This window comes from Pseudorca crassidens, chromosome 7 (genome assembly GCF_039906515.1).
Source record: "Pseudorca crassidens isolate mPseCra1 chromosome 7, mPseCra1.hap1, whole genome shotgun sequence".
Classification (NCBI taxonomy): Eukaryota; Metazoa; Chordata; class Mammalia; order Artiodactyla; family Delphinidae; genus Pseudorca; species Pseudorca crassidens.
In genome coordinates this window covers 69608924-69624994 of record NC_090302.1, presented here as the reverse complement: position 1 = coordinate 69624994, position 16071 = coordinate 69608924, and the positions used below count along the sequence as shown (strand labels likewise).

At 37.9% G+C, this 16071-nt stretch overlaps 1 protein-coding gene and 1 non-coding gene across 4 annotated transcripts in view; both read right to left on the bottom strand.

The window, feature by feature from the left end:
- FOCAD (focadhesin) overlaps window positions 1-16071 on the bottom strand; it is a 312885-nt gene that overhangs the window by 200511 nt on the left and 96303 nt on the right. For all 3 annotated transcript variants that reach the window (XM_067744497.1, XM_067744498.1, XM_067744499.1), the window contains 2 exons: window positions 13369-13571; window positions 2895-3152 (listed from right to left, as the gene is read on the bottom strand). In XM_067744497.1, coding sequence (XP_067600598.1) covers window positions 2895-3152; window positions 13369-13571 — 461 coding nt within the window. The remainder of the gene's footprint in view (window positions 1-2894; window positions 3153-13368; window positions 13572-16071) is intronic.
- On the bottom strand, window positions 5529-5657 carry LOC137228454 (small nucleolar RNA SNORA30/SNORA37 family). Its single transcript, XR_010945246.1, has one exon. It is a non-coding gene; the product is annotated as a small nucleolar RNA SNORA30/SNORA37 family (small nucleolar RNA).

Genomic DNA, 16071 nt, shown 5'->3' with positions numbered 1-16071 from the left:
ATTCTTGGATCTCTCCCCAGAACACTCTAAGACATTCCTTCCAAGAAAGAAAAGGCACTTAATTTTTACTAAGAGCTGCCTGACCTGAGCTTGTATCTTCTGCAAATTAAGTCTCATGATGTCTGGATAAGAAGACTATATGGATTATCAGTAACTGCTGACAGCATTTCTAGATATGGAAAAAAAAAGTTCCTTACTATTTTTTTCAAGTATCAATTTATTGCTGTGGCTTTGAGTAACTATCTAGTTATTTTAACACCATCATCTGTATCCAGTTAACTCTAAAATGGTACTCACAAGGCCAAGTTCCCTTCAGACTATCTAGCTCCATTAGACTTCCATGGCCCATGTATTAAACCCAACAAAAACGCATGCCACAGGGGAACATGGTGAGGGACTAAGGATGAAAACTCACTGGGGAAGGGGATCCATCAAAGTACCTGATAAGTAAGAAGAATAATTACATTTTTAAAGAAGTATATTTTCTTATCATTATTAACACTAAAAGTGTTAGTTGATATTGATAACTTGCATTACTATGAATAAGTACTATCAAAAATAATTTCTATTAGTATCTTAGAATGAATAATAATAATCATAATCACACTAAACACACTTCAAATATGGCACATCTCTTTCAAACTTTTCAAATATTTTCTCTCACAAGGTCTTAAGAGTAGAATTCTTACAATAAATTATGGTGTCACACAAACACAATACTGCAGGCCAGTGAACTCTATATAAGAGGTTAAGTGACCACCAAAACAGAGTTAGAAGACAGCTTCTAAATTCCTATTCTTACATACCAATTTACTTAGTATCTGCTTATTAGTAGTCTAAGACTTTTCTTTAGTATTGACTCCTCCATGAATTTGAGCCAATGATTGCTTAAACATAATATACCTTTTTATAAGGTAAGAAAGGACAAACACACATGAAACAATACATTTCATGCAGTCATGTCAACTTAATGAAAGAAACAGAAAACACTCCTCCAATAATAGATCTCAACCCTAACTCATCTAATTGAATCTACACCAAGCAGTTACAATTAGAGAATTGCTTTTTCACAATATTCAATCCTCTTCTTCAGGCTGCTTTACCTTGTAGCTAAAAGCCAGAGAAATGATATCATATGGTCACTTCATAAGGAAAAGTGAAGAACACTACCTCCTACTTCTAGTCTTCCTTTATCCTTTTCAAAAGACTTAAACAACTCCACCTGTAAGTTCTTATTAATTATATTGCCTTTGCTTCTGCATGAGTTTGGGTAACTACATTTCAACATTTTACCCTACCATTCACCTTAACAAGCAAAATTACACGGGGTGTTTTTACTCACTTCTTTAAAAACTTCCTAGAAATTATCAACAGATGTGTAACATTGACTTTAATTTATAGCACTGCTTCTTAATAAACATTTATTGAATAAATAAATGAACCGGGATGGTCACCCCAGTGCTTCCCAACTTTTTCCATTTCATGGCACACATGAAAAGTGTTTACAAGGATCCTGGATCACCCTAGAATTTCAAAGACTAAATGCATTTCCTAAGTATCAATACATACATTGCTATAACACATGTTCTACACCAGTGGCAAACATAGGTCAGGTAACCTACGGTATGACTTCCTCAGATAATCTCCAGGCATTACCTGTGCATTAACTATTCTAAAGAGATAATCCTACAAGGTGTCAACAGTGATAAAAAGCATTTGGTAGAATTAGGATTGTTACAGAAGCTGAAGGGAGAAATAAAGTAGGAAGCAAGCTGAAGTGTTTCACGTTATGTGAGACAAAGGTACTCTGAATACATTACGGATCCACTTGCAGAATCAGACAGAGAAATCTAGTCAGAGGGAAAACTTTTGTGAGATAGCAGTTGTTTACCTGACAAAACGGAATGAGCGTGACAAGTTGGGGACAAAAAGGAATTGCAAATACATTAACTTCATTATCTAGGAAAACATATTTATCCCACCTTCACCAAATTTTTTTCCTATAGGAACACTCCATAAAGAGATGGACTTTTTCTTCACCATGCTTGATAAAGAACACAAGCACAGACACTAAGATAGAGAAGATAATAAAAATGCCATACCTACTTGGTTAGGAAATCCTTCCCTTAACAGGAAATGCATTCTAGAGATTCTATCCAATAGAAAAAGAATTACAGATATCTATGCTAAATATATGGTTAGTTTAAAAGGCGGGGGGGGGAGTTTTATTAATAATGTCTGATGGTTATCTTATTATTATACTCCAAGAACTGTGCAGATAGGAAAAATGATTATTTATCTTTAGTAAGTTTAATATGTTTATTAAACAACATATCTTTAACATGTTGTTTTATACGGTACTGATCAGCATGTTTTATATGGTACATGATCAGCATGTTAATCAGTACCATATAAAACAACAACCCACTATTTTTTTTGTTTATTAAATGACTGAATAAAAATACGATCAAATTGCAAGAAGTTAAAAAGAGATTAATTCCTATTATACAGGCCCATTTATTCTGAATTAATTAATTTTTCCACCTTAAAAGATTGATATGAGAACTAAGGGATATGCATCTTGGAATAGGGTGCAAGAGTTAATGAAAGCATTACAAATTAGCAAATCCATCAATAACAAAAATAACAGATTAGCATCAGGTGTAGATTCTCTTTCGAAGTGTCTTTCATTAAAGAAACATGTGCATTATGAAGTAGACATCAACTCAGAGTAAGGAGAAAAAAGAAAAAAATGGGAAAATAAAGATAGCAAAAAAAAAAAAAGCAACCTGTACTCTAAAACTCTGATAAAAATTATCCACAATGAAAGAATAATCTACAATTCCAATATTAAGCTTTACCCCCATTACTGCTCCATTATTTTCTTGCTTTACCTGAGAGGAATCAGCTTGGGCAAATTCTGTAGTGACCTTCAGTATCTGACGAAGATTTCGTCCTTTATCTTCAACAAGGAGGTAAGCCAGCAGAAGAAAAACATGCACAGGGATCGCTGTGGTAATAGGGAGCAATGACTCTACGGAAGCTAACCAGTCACTTATCGCAGACTCTTCTCTCATTACTTCAAGGATCCTCCAGGCTGTAAATATTGAACCATACATGCTGGTTATAGGGAACACAAGCTTGTAGGAGAGCTGAAAAGTAAACACAAAAAAAGGCATGAATAAATGAGATAAATCTATCCGCCAGGTATACATTTCTGACATTCATTTATTTTTTATACTTCATTGTAAGAAATCAATCCTTCCAACAAAATGAATACAAAATTTTCCATTCCTGCCCAAAACCTCTCTGCACGTATTTAAGCTAATGGGATTACACAAAAAGAAAATAGCTGTCAGGTGGATCTCTAGAATAGTTTATTACCAATTTTCCTCATGTTTACCATTCGCTCCAAGTTAAGGCAGAAAAAAAAAAAAGAGTCAATATAAAAACCCAGAAGCAACAGAGTTTGGGAAAAGCCATTACCACTTACGAAGTATTCACCAGTGAGAGGGAAGATAGAAAAAAAACACTGTATTTGCCCAGCTCCAGGGCCCAGTAAGAGGCAACTCGGGGCAGATGGCAGATTTGGACTGAGGACAATTCATTTTTGTAACAGACAGTCTGTTGATAGGAACAGAGTTGGTTCAGCTGGAGCCTGAAAATTCATTAATAATTGTGAATAACTCCTGCAAGAAGAAATAGCCTGACAGCTCTAAACTGAAATGATACCCGAAGAAGATGTTATACTTAAGTCAGTCTGAGGAATGACTCCTCATGGAAGTCAAGTGGTGCAGTCAGAGTCAGAGACTGGATAGAACTCTGCCAATGTGAGCTGTGTGTCCGAATGGCCCAGGAGAAGCCACAGACATTAATGAGGAATTAGATATTGCCTGCTCAAAAAATAATTCAATTCATTTAGAGTACAATGAGACAAATTAGAAATTTCTAGATTATAACTATCCTGTTATTGGAGACTGACTTACATGGATAAGAATAACAGTTGAAAGGATGAGAAGTAAAAGTTAAGCCTTATAAAACTTTTTAATAACGACTTTATTGAGATATAATTCACGTCATAAAATCCAGACTTATAAAGTTTATAACTCAGTGAATTTTAGTAATTCATAGAATTGTGTAACCATCATCACCAGCTAACTTTAGAACATTTTTCGTCACCTCAAAAGGAAACCCCATGCCCATTAACAGTCCCTCTTTATTCCTTCTGACCCACAGGCCCAGGCAACCATTAATCTACTTTCTGTTTCTATTCTGACCATTTCATATAGTAGGAGCCACACAATATGTGGTTTTTTGTGACTGGCTTCTTTTACTTAGCATATTCTCAAGGTTCATACATGTTGTGTCTGATAACAATACTTCATTTCTTTTCATTATCAAATAATATTCCACTGTATGGATATACCGTATTTTGTTTATCCACTCATCAGTTAATGGACACTGGGGTTGTTTCCACTTTTTGGCTATTATAAATAATGTTGCTAGGAATATTGCTGTAAAAGTTTTTCTGAGAACATAGGTGTTTAGTTATTTCAAGTATATGCTTAAGAATGAAGATAACCTTTATCTGAAAGTAACTGCCAGGATAAAAACATACAGGGAAGCTCTATCTTTACTGATAGGAAAAGATCTCACACAGAAAAACAAAAGATACATATAGTGTGCCTGAAATGCTACTAATTAATTTTTTAAAGGAAAGCACAGAGACCGTATATTTGTATTTGCATATATATGTGTGTGTATACCTACACACACACACACACAAAGTATTTAGACAAATATAGAAGAAATTAATAGCTACTAATCTTCATTTTCTATCTTAAGAGTGTGGAAACTGGACAAACAGAATCACAGGTGAGAAAGAAACTTCTCATTGTATACCATTTATAATTCTTACCATTTTAATGTATTACTATTTTAAAAATTATAAATTTTTAAAATTAAATGATACCTAATTTATTATAACCCTAAGAATTTTTTTCCCAAGAAGATGGAATTCATTAAAGACGAGAGTCAATTTCTTTAGCCTAATGACAAATAGTATTGGACTTGAGATTTAAAAGACCAGGACTTTAGCGCAGCCATGCCAGCTATCAGCTATTACGCAAACTCTCTGAGCCTTACTTTCCTCATTTGTAATATGGAACTGATGCCTACCTTCCAGCCAAAATTATTGAAGTTGATAATGAGATAGTATCCACAAAGCACTAACACAGTGCCTAAAGTTGCAGAGGAAAGAAAAATATTATCCTTGTCATCTTTAGGAGAGAAAAATAAAATTGCTGGATATGAGTATAAGAGAAAATAATTGGAAATCACCATGAACCATAACTCGAGTCAAAAGCAGCAACATTACAGAGTAAACATAGTGAAACAGAAAAGTAATCCTACTTTGCTTAAAGTATTAGTCCAGGTTTAGGCTCTTTTTTGTTTGCTTGTTTTCCTAAGGTAGAACAATGAGGAGAGGAGAAAGGCACAATGTTAAATAAGAGATCACAGAACGGCCTCTCTGTCCCATTGAGTGACAGCTGCCACTGGCATAGTCCCAGGGCAAAGGTGCCACCAAGGGTTTTCTCTCAGCACCAGCTACCAAATCCTAGCCCCACCGCCTGGGGGAGGACCTGTGAAAGTGCTGGTAGGCCCTGTGTTTTAGAGGAGAAAGTAGGTATTTAAAAATAAAAGAGAGGCTCATGTCAGGTGAACTATATCTCAATAAAAAAAATAAGAGAGAAGAAAACACAGAAAAATAACATTTAACTGAATATTAAATGGTTGCAAATCATCTTCAGACGTGAAATAGTTGCGAACCTTTACTTTTTAAAAAACTAATATGAAAAGACAACCCTCAGGGGGCTTCCCTGGTGGCGCAGTGGTTGAGAGTCCGCCTGCTGATGCAGGGGACGCGGGTTCGTGCCCTGGTCCGGGAAGATCCCACATGCCGCAGAGCGGCTAGTCCCGTGAGCCATGCCCGCTGAGCCTGCGCATCTGGAGCCTGTGCTCCATGACGGGAGAGGCCACAACAGTGAGAGGCCCGCGTACCGAAAAAAAAAAAAAAAAAAAGACAACCCTCAGAATGGGAGAAAATATTTGCAAATGAAGCAACTGACAAAGGATTAATCTCCAAAATTTACAAGCAGCTCATGCAGCTCAATATCAAAAAACAAACAACCCAATCCAAAATTGGGCAGAAGACTTAAATAGACATTTCTCCAAAGAAGATATACAGATTGCCAACAGACACATGAAAGAATGCTCAACATCATTAATCATTAGAGAAACGCAAGTCAAAACTACAATGAGATATCATCTCACACCAGTCAGAATGGCCATCATCAAAAAATCTACAAACAGTAAATGCTGGAGAGGGTGTGGAGAACAGGGAACCCTCTTGCACTGTTGGTGGGAATGTAAATTGATACAGCCACTATGGAACAGTATGGACATTCCTTAAAAAACTAGAAATAGAACTACCATACGACCCAGCAACCCCACTACTGGGCATACACCCTGAGAAAACCATAATTCAAAGAGTCGTGTACCAAAATGTTCATTGCAGCTCTATTTACAATAGCCAGGATATGGAAGCAAGCTAAGTGTCCATCAACAGATGAATGGATAAAGAAGATGTGGCACATATATACAATGGAATATTACTCAGCCATAAAAAGGAACGAAACTGAGGTATTTGTAGTGAGGTGGATGGACCTAGAGTCTTTCATACAGAGTGAAGTAAGTCAGAAAGAGAAAAACAAATATCATATGCTAATACATATATATGGAATCTACAGAAAAAGGTCATGAAGAACCTAAGGGCAAGATGGGAATACAGATGCAGACCTACTAGAGAATGGACTTGAGGATACGGGGTGGGGAAGGGTAAGCTGGGACAAAGTGAGAGAGTTGCATGGACATATATACACTACTAAACGTAAAATAGCTAGTGGGAAGCAGCCGCATAGCACAAGGAGATCAGCTCGGTGCTTTGTGACCACCTAGAGGGGTGGGATAGGGAGGGTGGGAGGGAGGGAGATGCAAGAGGGAAGAGATATGGGGACATATGTATAACTGATTCACTTTATTATAAAGCAGAAACTAACACATCATTGTAAAGCAATTATACTCCAATAAATGTTTAAAAAAACTAATAAAAATTTTCAGGTACACTAAATATTAACAATAAGACATCTGGTAGTACTTCTTTGTCTAAAGAGGACTGACAAAGAAATCGTGAATGCAGGTGAACAATATAGATTTTCATTAACTTAAAAGAACAACAGTTATCTATAATGTTGACTAAAACAGGCTTAACAAAAATGGGGCCAGGATTTGATCTGGAAAGGGAGTGTGGAAACAAACCTAGAGACACTTAAAAGTAGGACCAGTTTTTGCTAGAAGGAATTTATCACTCACCAGACCAGAAGCAGAAGACTGGAAAAGATAAAGCCTTAAAGAGAGTCCTTCAACTCTACACCTCTACGAAGAATCTAGTCAAGAGCTAAGAGGCTTGGTAGTGGTTAATTATCACCAAAAGACAATGAACACCACCCCCGGTATCCATGTTATTAAGAAGACAATGATAACCATTTTGACTGGTGTGAGATGGTATTTCATTGGAGAGGCTGTGGAGAGAAGGGGACCCTCCCCTACACTGTTGGTGGGAAGGTAAATTGGTGCAGCCACTATGGAGAGCAGTATGGAGGTTCCTTAAAAAACTAAAAATAGGGCTTCCCTGGTGGCACAGTGGTTGAGAGTCCACCTGCCGATGCAGGGGACACGGGTTCGTGCCCCGGTCCGGGAAGATCCCACGTGCTGCGGAGCGGCTGGGCCCATGAGCCATGGCCACTGAGCCTGTGCATCCGGAGTCTGTGCTCCGCAAAGGGAGAGGCCACAACAGTGAGAGGCCTGCGTACCACAAAAAAAAAAAAAAAAAACTAAAAATAGCGCTACCATATGACACTTCAATTCAATCCCACTCCTGGGCACATATCCAGAGAAAAACATGGTCCGAAGGGATACATGCAACCCAATGTTCATTGCACCACTGCTTACAGTAGCCAAGACATGGATGCAACCTAAATGTCCATCAACAGAGAAATGGATTAAGATGTGACACATATATACAGTGGAATATTACTCAGCCATTATAAAGAATGAAATAATGCCATTTGCAGCAACATGGACAGACCCAGAGATTGTCAAACTGAGTGAAGTAATTCAGGTAGAGAAAGAGAAATATTGTATGATATTGCTTACGTGTGGAATCTAAAAAGAAATGATACAAATGAGCTTATATAAAACAGAAACAGACTCACAGACTTAGAGAACGAATTTATGTTTACTAGCAGGGAAAGGTGAAGGGAAGGGATAGTTAGGGAGTTTGGGATTGACATGTACACCTGCTATATTTAAAATGGATAACCAACAAGGACCTACTGTATAGCACAAGAAACTCTGCTCAATATTATGTAATAACCTAAATGGGAAAAGAATTTGAAAAAGAATAGACATATGTATATGTATAACTGAATCACTTTGCTGTACACCTGAAACTATCACAACATTGTTAATCAACTATACTCCAATATAAAATAAAAAGTTAAAAAAAAAGACAATGATAGAAGCCCAAGATCTAATTCCTTTTAACTTCCAACCAAAAGCTTTTACGAAACCAGTTTACTTCAACTTACTATTGATTTACTGTTTCCCTGTAAATCTGAAATGCTGTTATTAACTCCAAGTTCAGCACAAAGATGATAAATCACTGTTCAGCTAAAAAAAACTCAAAAAAACAAAGTGGAGGCAATAGAGTATAGGCAAATCTAAACTCTATTTGTCAAACAGACAAAATCTGAATCTCAATCCTACCATCCACTACCTGTTCAATGAGGGGAAGTTAATTAACCTCCCTAATTTCCATTTCTTCACTTGTAAAATAAGTATTATAAGATTATCATCAAGGAAATGCAAATCAAAACCACAACAAAATAGCACTTCACACCCACTAGCATGGTTATAATAAAAAAGACAGGCAATAACAAGTGTTGGCAAGGATGTAGAGAAACTGGCACCTTCATACACTGCTAGTGGTAATGTAAAATGGTGCAGTTGCTTTGGAAAAGTCTGGCAGCTCCTCAAATGATCAAACATGGAGTTACCATATGGCCTAGCAATTCCACTCCTAGGTATCTACCCAAGAAAAATGAAAACCTATGTCCACACAAAAACTTGTATAGGAGTGTTCACAACAGCATTATTCACAATAGCCAAAAGATTAAAATAACCCAAATGTTCAACGGATGAATGAAAAAATAAAATTGGTATCTCCATACAATGGAATATTATTTGGGAGTAGTTTCTTTTTGGAGTAATAAAAGGGTTCTAAAATTGATTGTGTTGTTGTGTACACAACTCTGCAAATATACTAAAAGCCATTGAGTTGTGTACTTTAAATGAGTAAAGCGTATGTACGAGAATTTTATCTCAATAAATCTATTTTTAAAAATAACCAGGGCTTCCCTGGTGGCGCAGTAGTTGAGAGTCCGCCTGCCGATGCGGGGTACGCGGGTTCGTGCCCCGGTCTGGGAAGATCCCAAGTGCCGCGGAGCGGCTGGGCCTGTGAGCCATGGCCGCTGAGCCTGCACGTCCGGAGCCTGTGCTCCACAACGGGAGAGGCCACAGCAGTGAGAGGCCCGCGTACAGAAAAAAAATTAAAAATAAAAAAAATAACCAGCCTCCCACTGCATGACCCTTGGCAAGTTACCTATCTTCTCTACGCCTCAGTTAACTCTTGGATAAAATTAGACCATTAATATTAGCTACCTCAAAGAGTTTGAGATAAAATCAAATGACTTAATATATGGCAAAGCACTTAAAATGGAGCCTGAACGTAAGACATGCTTAATAAACAGCACCATGAAGCAGGGGCTTTGTTGCCCATCTGGCCAAGGGCCGGAGAGCTTCAACCATTAGTCCAAGGCCACACAGCTGGAAATGGCAAAACAAAACTATTTCAAAGTTACTGTGAGAAATGAGTTGACCCATATAACTTCTTACACAGAGCATGTGCTCAATAAATGTTAACTTTAGCTATAAATAGGACAACAATCTATTACAAATTTTGATTTTTTTAAGAGACAAATATTCAAAATGCTTTCTGCTTATTATATACTACTTCAAAGCAACTGTGAATGAAACCTACTAGGCACTGCTTTATTCCAAGGTAATAAAGTTCACAGTACTTTATTTAAGTTTGAATAAAGTACATTATCAAAAAGTACCAGTGAATAAATGTATGACAAATCCTAGCTCAGTCACACTGTCTCTAAATCTTTCTGTTGACTAAAACATTTCTCCAGAGCTGAATCTTGCCCTACTATATAATTGCAGGAATTTAGCTTTTAAGTCTCTTTCCCACTTTATTTCACCCAACCATGGCTCCCAAGAGCACGCAAGAGACCGCAGCGGTTGGCTTCCTGTGTCCCAGCTCTGGCCTATGGCACTCCCAGCACACTTCACCAGCTAGCAGGCCATAACTGCAATCTTTCCAACAAGCTGTGATATCAGCCTTGAGATCCATTTAGTTCCATCCTTGCGTACTCTCCCTCAGCCCTAGAAGTAGTAACTGCTCCCTACATTGGTTATTGAGATATTCCTTAGAGCCTCATTTACAGCTTTCAATAATTAAACACCTTTTACTAGTTAACCATTTTTCGTATTAAGTTTTTCTTTGTTCAAATTATCAGTGTGGTTTCTCTCTCCTAACTAGACCCTGACTCATACACTGGCGCTTTCTCCACCCTCCCCCCAACAATCTTTGGGGTAGGGGGCAGCAAGATTTTAAGGACTTTAGAGTTTACAACCAGTGTTTGATATTTTCACCTAGGAGAACACAAATAGGTGGTTTTAAATATCACATTTAACAGCTACAAAGGGATCCTGTTTTTCATACACCATAAATAAATAAAAGCTTATTAGATTATGTTAATCTTTTATTTGAAAGAGATGAATGGCTGGCTTGATATCTTTTTTAATTCTTAGAAATTGGGACAAGTTAAAATATGTTTTATTTCTTGGTTATCAACATTTCAGAAATGGATAGGTAATAGAGAACTACATGGTACAGTATATTTACCCTTTGTTTCATTTATCAGAAGAATTGTACTTCTGAAGAAACGCTTTATTTCTAAACCAAACACTCTTAAGTCGGAGTCACCAATTCAAAAATAAATAATAAAAATATAAACAACAAAACTCTGTGATTTCAAACAAAGTCTTTCTGTAATAAATCAAGACAGTAAAATGATCTTTTGTATTCGTATCAGAAGCACACATTCCTCATTGAACAGAAATTTCTTGAATGTCTACTATGCGGCCAACAATAGGTCAAGTGTGGAGGATGCAAAGACAAATAAGCTAGGGTGTTACCTATTTCTTTAAGTATGTGGAAAATAGAGTATTCAGTTTAACAACTGCTATTTTTAATTTTCCCATCTATAATCAGCTGAAAAAGATAATGCAGAAACACCTAGGGTGGAAAAAATACCAAAAGTTCAACAATTGTTGCCATTTAAATATTAACATGCTTAGAGAATAAAGGCAAAGTGTGAAAAGGGCCAAGATTCCTTCCCTCAGTGAGCTCACAGCATAGTCGAATGTACAAATATGTACCCCCTAAATTAAGACACAACACAACTGAGTAATGCTAAAAGTACTTGGATGCAAAGGAAAGAGAGTAATGAATTCTGACTCAGGGAGGCTGAGAACACTTGGCTGGGTCTTGAAGAATGAGTAGATCAGGCAAAGGAGATAAAAGATCATCCTGTGCAAAAGCAAAGATTCAGGAAGAGACTCGGAGGGTTTGGGGCAAGTTAAATTTACAGGTATGTTTGGAATCTAGAGTCTGGACGGGTGCAGAAGAAAAGCCAACAGTAAACTGTGGCTTAAATTATTTTAAAGGGTGATCATATATCCACTCAAAGGCTCAAGAAAGCAGCACACTAGCATCAGGAGGCATTTACCCCCTAATAGCATTCCTTCCTCCTCCCTCTTCACCAGCTGCTGAAGAGAAAAATCCAGCTATTAGTGCTGATGAATAAGATTCACTCACACCTGAACAAGTAGTAAGCTGAGTACTTACACATTCGATTTAGGGTGATCCTCAGTACATATCACTCATGATTTAAAGGAACAGAACTCTCAGAAATAGTGCCCTGTCCCTACCCCCATTCAGAATCCAAGTATTGTTCTCTATGGGCAAACCAAGAGGGAAGGTAAAAGGCTATTAGAAATTTTTGGCCACAGTGCGTAGTCCTGTCAGAGCAGATGCAAGAACTTCCTTCTCTTAATGCAAATCAATTACCTATTTCAAGTTTTAAAGTTTTAGTCAAACAATTAGGATTGAGGAAACTAGCATACATTCAATTTGCCTGTAGGCTACTTTCTGCTGTATGATCAAACAAGGAACAGGACCAGCAATCCCTAACAATGGCTGGATTTTTGCTGCCAGAACATTTAATCATACATTATTAGAGGAATCTCTGCTTTTGCAGACAGAACAACTGAGGCACTAGCTTGCATTTATGTAATGCCTCTCTCTCTGGCGACTTAAGATGCTTCACCAGTTTTATCTTCTTTAATCCTCATTCAATCCCCATAAAAGTCATAGCTGGGAATAATACTACATTTTACCGAAGGCAAAACTCAAGTACCAAAAAAGAAAAAGTCTGACGAATATAGGCCTAGAACCCAGCCACTAACCAGACACTGACAATACTTCTACATTATTCTAACAGGAACCGTGAGACTGACAAAGCAGAGTTGGGTAAGAGGCCCTCAGGCAGGGATAGGAATGGAGTGTGACAGCAGAGTAGGGCCACATACAGGAGGCATCAAAAGCCTCTTAGTTCTTACAGATCCCAGAACTTCCAGGCAATTGAGATTCCCCACCATGGATTGTGGCAGGTCTAGCAATAAGCCGCACTAACTGACAGTGATGACAAAAAAGGGCTCCATGCTCAGAAATGTTGGAGAAGCACTAGGTTAAATAGAACTAGCTCCTTTTCTGCAGGATTCCTCAGGACCTTTAACTACTAATGTACACTGGCAACTCAACAAGCAACAAAGATTACACAGCATTTCCAAAACTTATTTCACAGCCGGACTACCGCCCCCTCACAGTCCAGAAGAATATACTAACATCTACACCAGTGCCTGACAGAACGGTAAAGTTCAATGACAGAATTTAAACCCAGACAGATACATCATTAGGAGGTGAGATTATCGGCAGTGACTTAAACCCCACATTACCAATTAACCTTTATGTAAGAGAAACAAGGACGAACTCATTACCTTTTGGTGGTTGTCTCTGTAGCACTCCTGCTGTACCATTTCTAAAAGGTTTAGAGCCAACTGCTGCCTAGAGGGTCCTTCTTCGTCTGGGGATATACAGTCTTTCAAGGCAGTAGAAGATAATATCTGCAGAACTGGCATCACTAGCAGCAAGGAGGACTTTGGGATTTTCTGACACTCAGCAGAAGAGAGAAGCTTCAGAGCTAGTTATCAAAACAACAATTTACAGTTTTAAAATTAATACTACAGTCAGGGCTTCCCTGGGGGCGCAGTGGTTGAGAGTCCGCCTGCCAATGCAGGGGACACCGGTTCGTGCTCCGGTCCGGGAGAATCCCAAATGCCGCGGAGCGTTTGGGCCCGTGAGCCATGGCGGCTGAGCCTGCGCATCAGGAGCCTGTGCTCCGCAACGGGAGAGGCCACAACAGTGAGAGGCCCGCGTACCGCAAAAAAAAAAAAAAAAAAAAATTAATACTACAGTCAAATAAAATGCTATTTTGTTTAAGAGTAATATGCAAAAAGTTTTCTTGCCCCTTTACAACTGGGTCAGACACATAACTAAGATGATAAACCTTATCCTTTTAGAAATAAAAAGAATGAAACAATTAACTCTTAGCTAAAATAAGCTGTTAATGTATATAATTGAAAACTTGATGATACTTTTAGAGATAATGCATATCATATGTCAAAAAGTCAAATCAGCTCTTTTTTAGGTCAATGTGAATTCCTTTAAAATTCAACTTTTGCCTTTATGTCCTGTCAGATCCTCTGCCCTCCACAGAACCAAGAGACCGCAGAGCTCCTGATCTGTGGATAACAAGATCAACATGTGTGCTTCTCTTACAAACCCAGCTGAGAATTGTATCAAGAGATGCAGAAGTAAACAAGGTGAAGCAGGGCTGTCCTTCAGCTGTAACTGCTAAGAAGCAAATCAGCAAAGTCTCAAAGTCCATAACCAGCGTAACAATCCAACGCATTTTTATAGTACTGTTTTTAACATGGAAACTCAACTTACACATCAGAAACATACACACATGTACAATCACTTACTTACATGTACAGTCTCCCCTAGACTACAAACAGAATGAATTAAAGAATAAATATACTTTCTTTTCAGTTACTGAATGAACGCTGATTTACTGAAAGATGTTATTTGTAGGCTGCAGAGCAAGATTATTAAAGTAATAACTAACTTCCCCACTACACTAAAAAAATTCAAATTCAAAAAATTTTTTAAAAAATTAAAATTTTTTTGATTTTTATTTTTTGCCGGTGCCATGCAGCATACGGGATCTTAGTTCCCTGACCAGGGGTGGAAACCGCACTCCCTGAAGTAGAAGCATGAAGTCTTAACCACTGGACCACCAGGGAAGTCCAATATTATATTTTAAATCACTTGGAAGTCAAACCTGAACATGGCATGAAATACAAACCGCTGCTGCTCTGACACAACTAATTTACATTTTTTGCCTAAATGTTAGTCTTAATCCATAATTGTCAGTTATTATGAAAATCCATTATCTTTAACAAAACATGAAATTCATATAATACAAACATTTCTATATTCTTTACTATGGATCTTCCAGGCATTTTTATAAATTGCTATTTACAATCAAGGCCAGTGTTAATAATTAAGAAGCATAACATTGTATCAGTGCTGTGCATTTTTTAAATTTGAAATAACAAATATTCTCTTGGCTATTGTATTTCTTTGAACACTCTTTCCCAATCTACTAAACAATAGTTTTTCATTACTTTTCAACATGACATACTGGCTCAATAGTTTTCAATATGGTTTATTCAATCTATCTAAAGTAACTTCAAATCAGAGACACTGGTTTACAAAAGAAAAAGTCTTCTATCCAACAAATAATAAAAGTATTGGAGTGTTTGAACCTGTATCAGCCTATCATACATGAGCCACAATAAAGGACTATAGCTTCAGAATTAGGAATGTGGTTTCTCTGTGGCGTTGAATTTTTTTTTTTTTTTTGGTCAAAAAACAAAATCCATTTAAATGAAATATCCAGAAGAGACATATTTAGAGACAGAAAGCACATTAGTGTTCTGGGGGGCTGAGGGTGGGAATGAGGATTAACTGTAAATGGGCACAAGAAATTTGGAGGAGGGGGGTTGATGCAAATGTTCTAAAACTAGACTGTGGTGCTGGTTGCACAACTCTAAATTTACTTTAAAAAGCACGTTATTGTACACTTAAAAATGGTGAACTATGGGATTCCCTGGTGGCGCAGTGGTTGCGAGTCCGCCTGCCGATGCAGGGGACACGGGTTCGTGCCAAGGTCTGGGAGGATCCCACATGCCGCGGAGCGGCTGGGCCCGTGAGCCATGGTCGCTGAGCCTGCGCGTCCGGAGCCTGTGCTCCGCAATGGGAGAAGCCACCACAGTGAGGCCCACGTACCGCAAAAATAATAATAACAAAACTATGGCTGTCAGAAGTAACTGGACTGGAAAATTATACCTATAGGAGGATGTCATGCGTACTGCTGTAAGGGAAAAAAAGGCAAAAGCAGTTCAGAAAGGGCCTAGGGAGGAGGGTACAAAGAGCATAGGGCAAATAAGCAAAAGCAGGGTAGGAATCAAAGCCCTTAAAACAGCCAAGGGTCCCCTCCATGTGCTAAAGCCATTTCCAAGACAGACTGTACATGAAAGAGCAATTCACCCTCAAAATCACGATGAATTAAAATG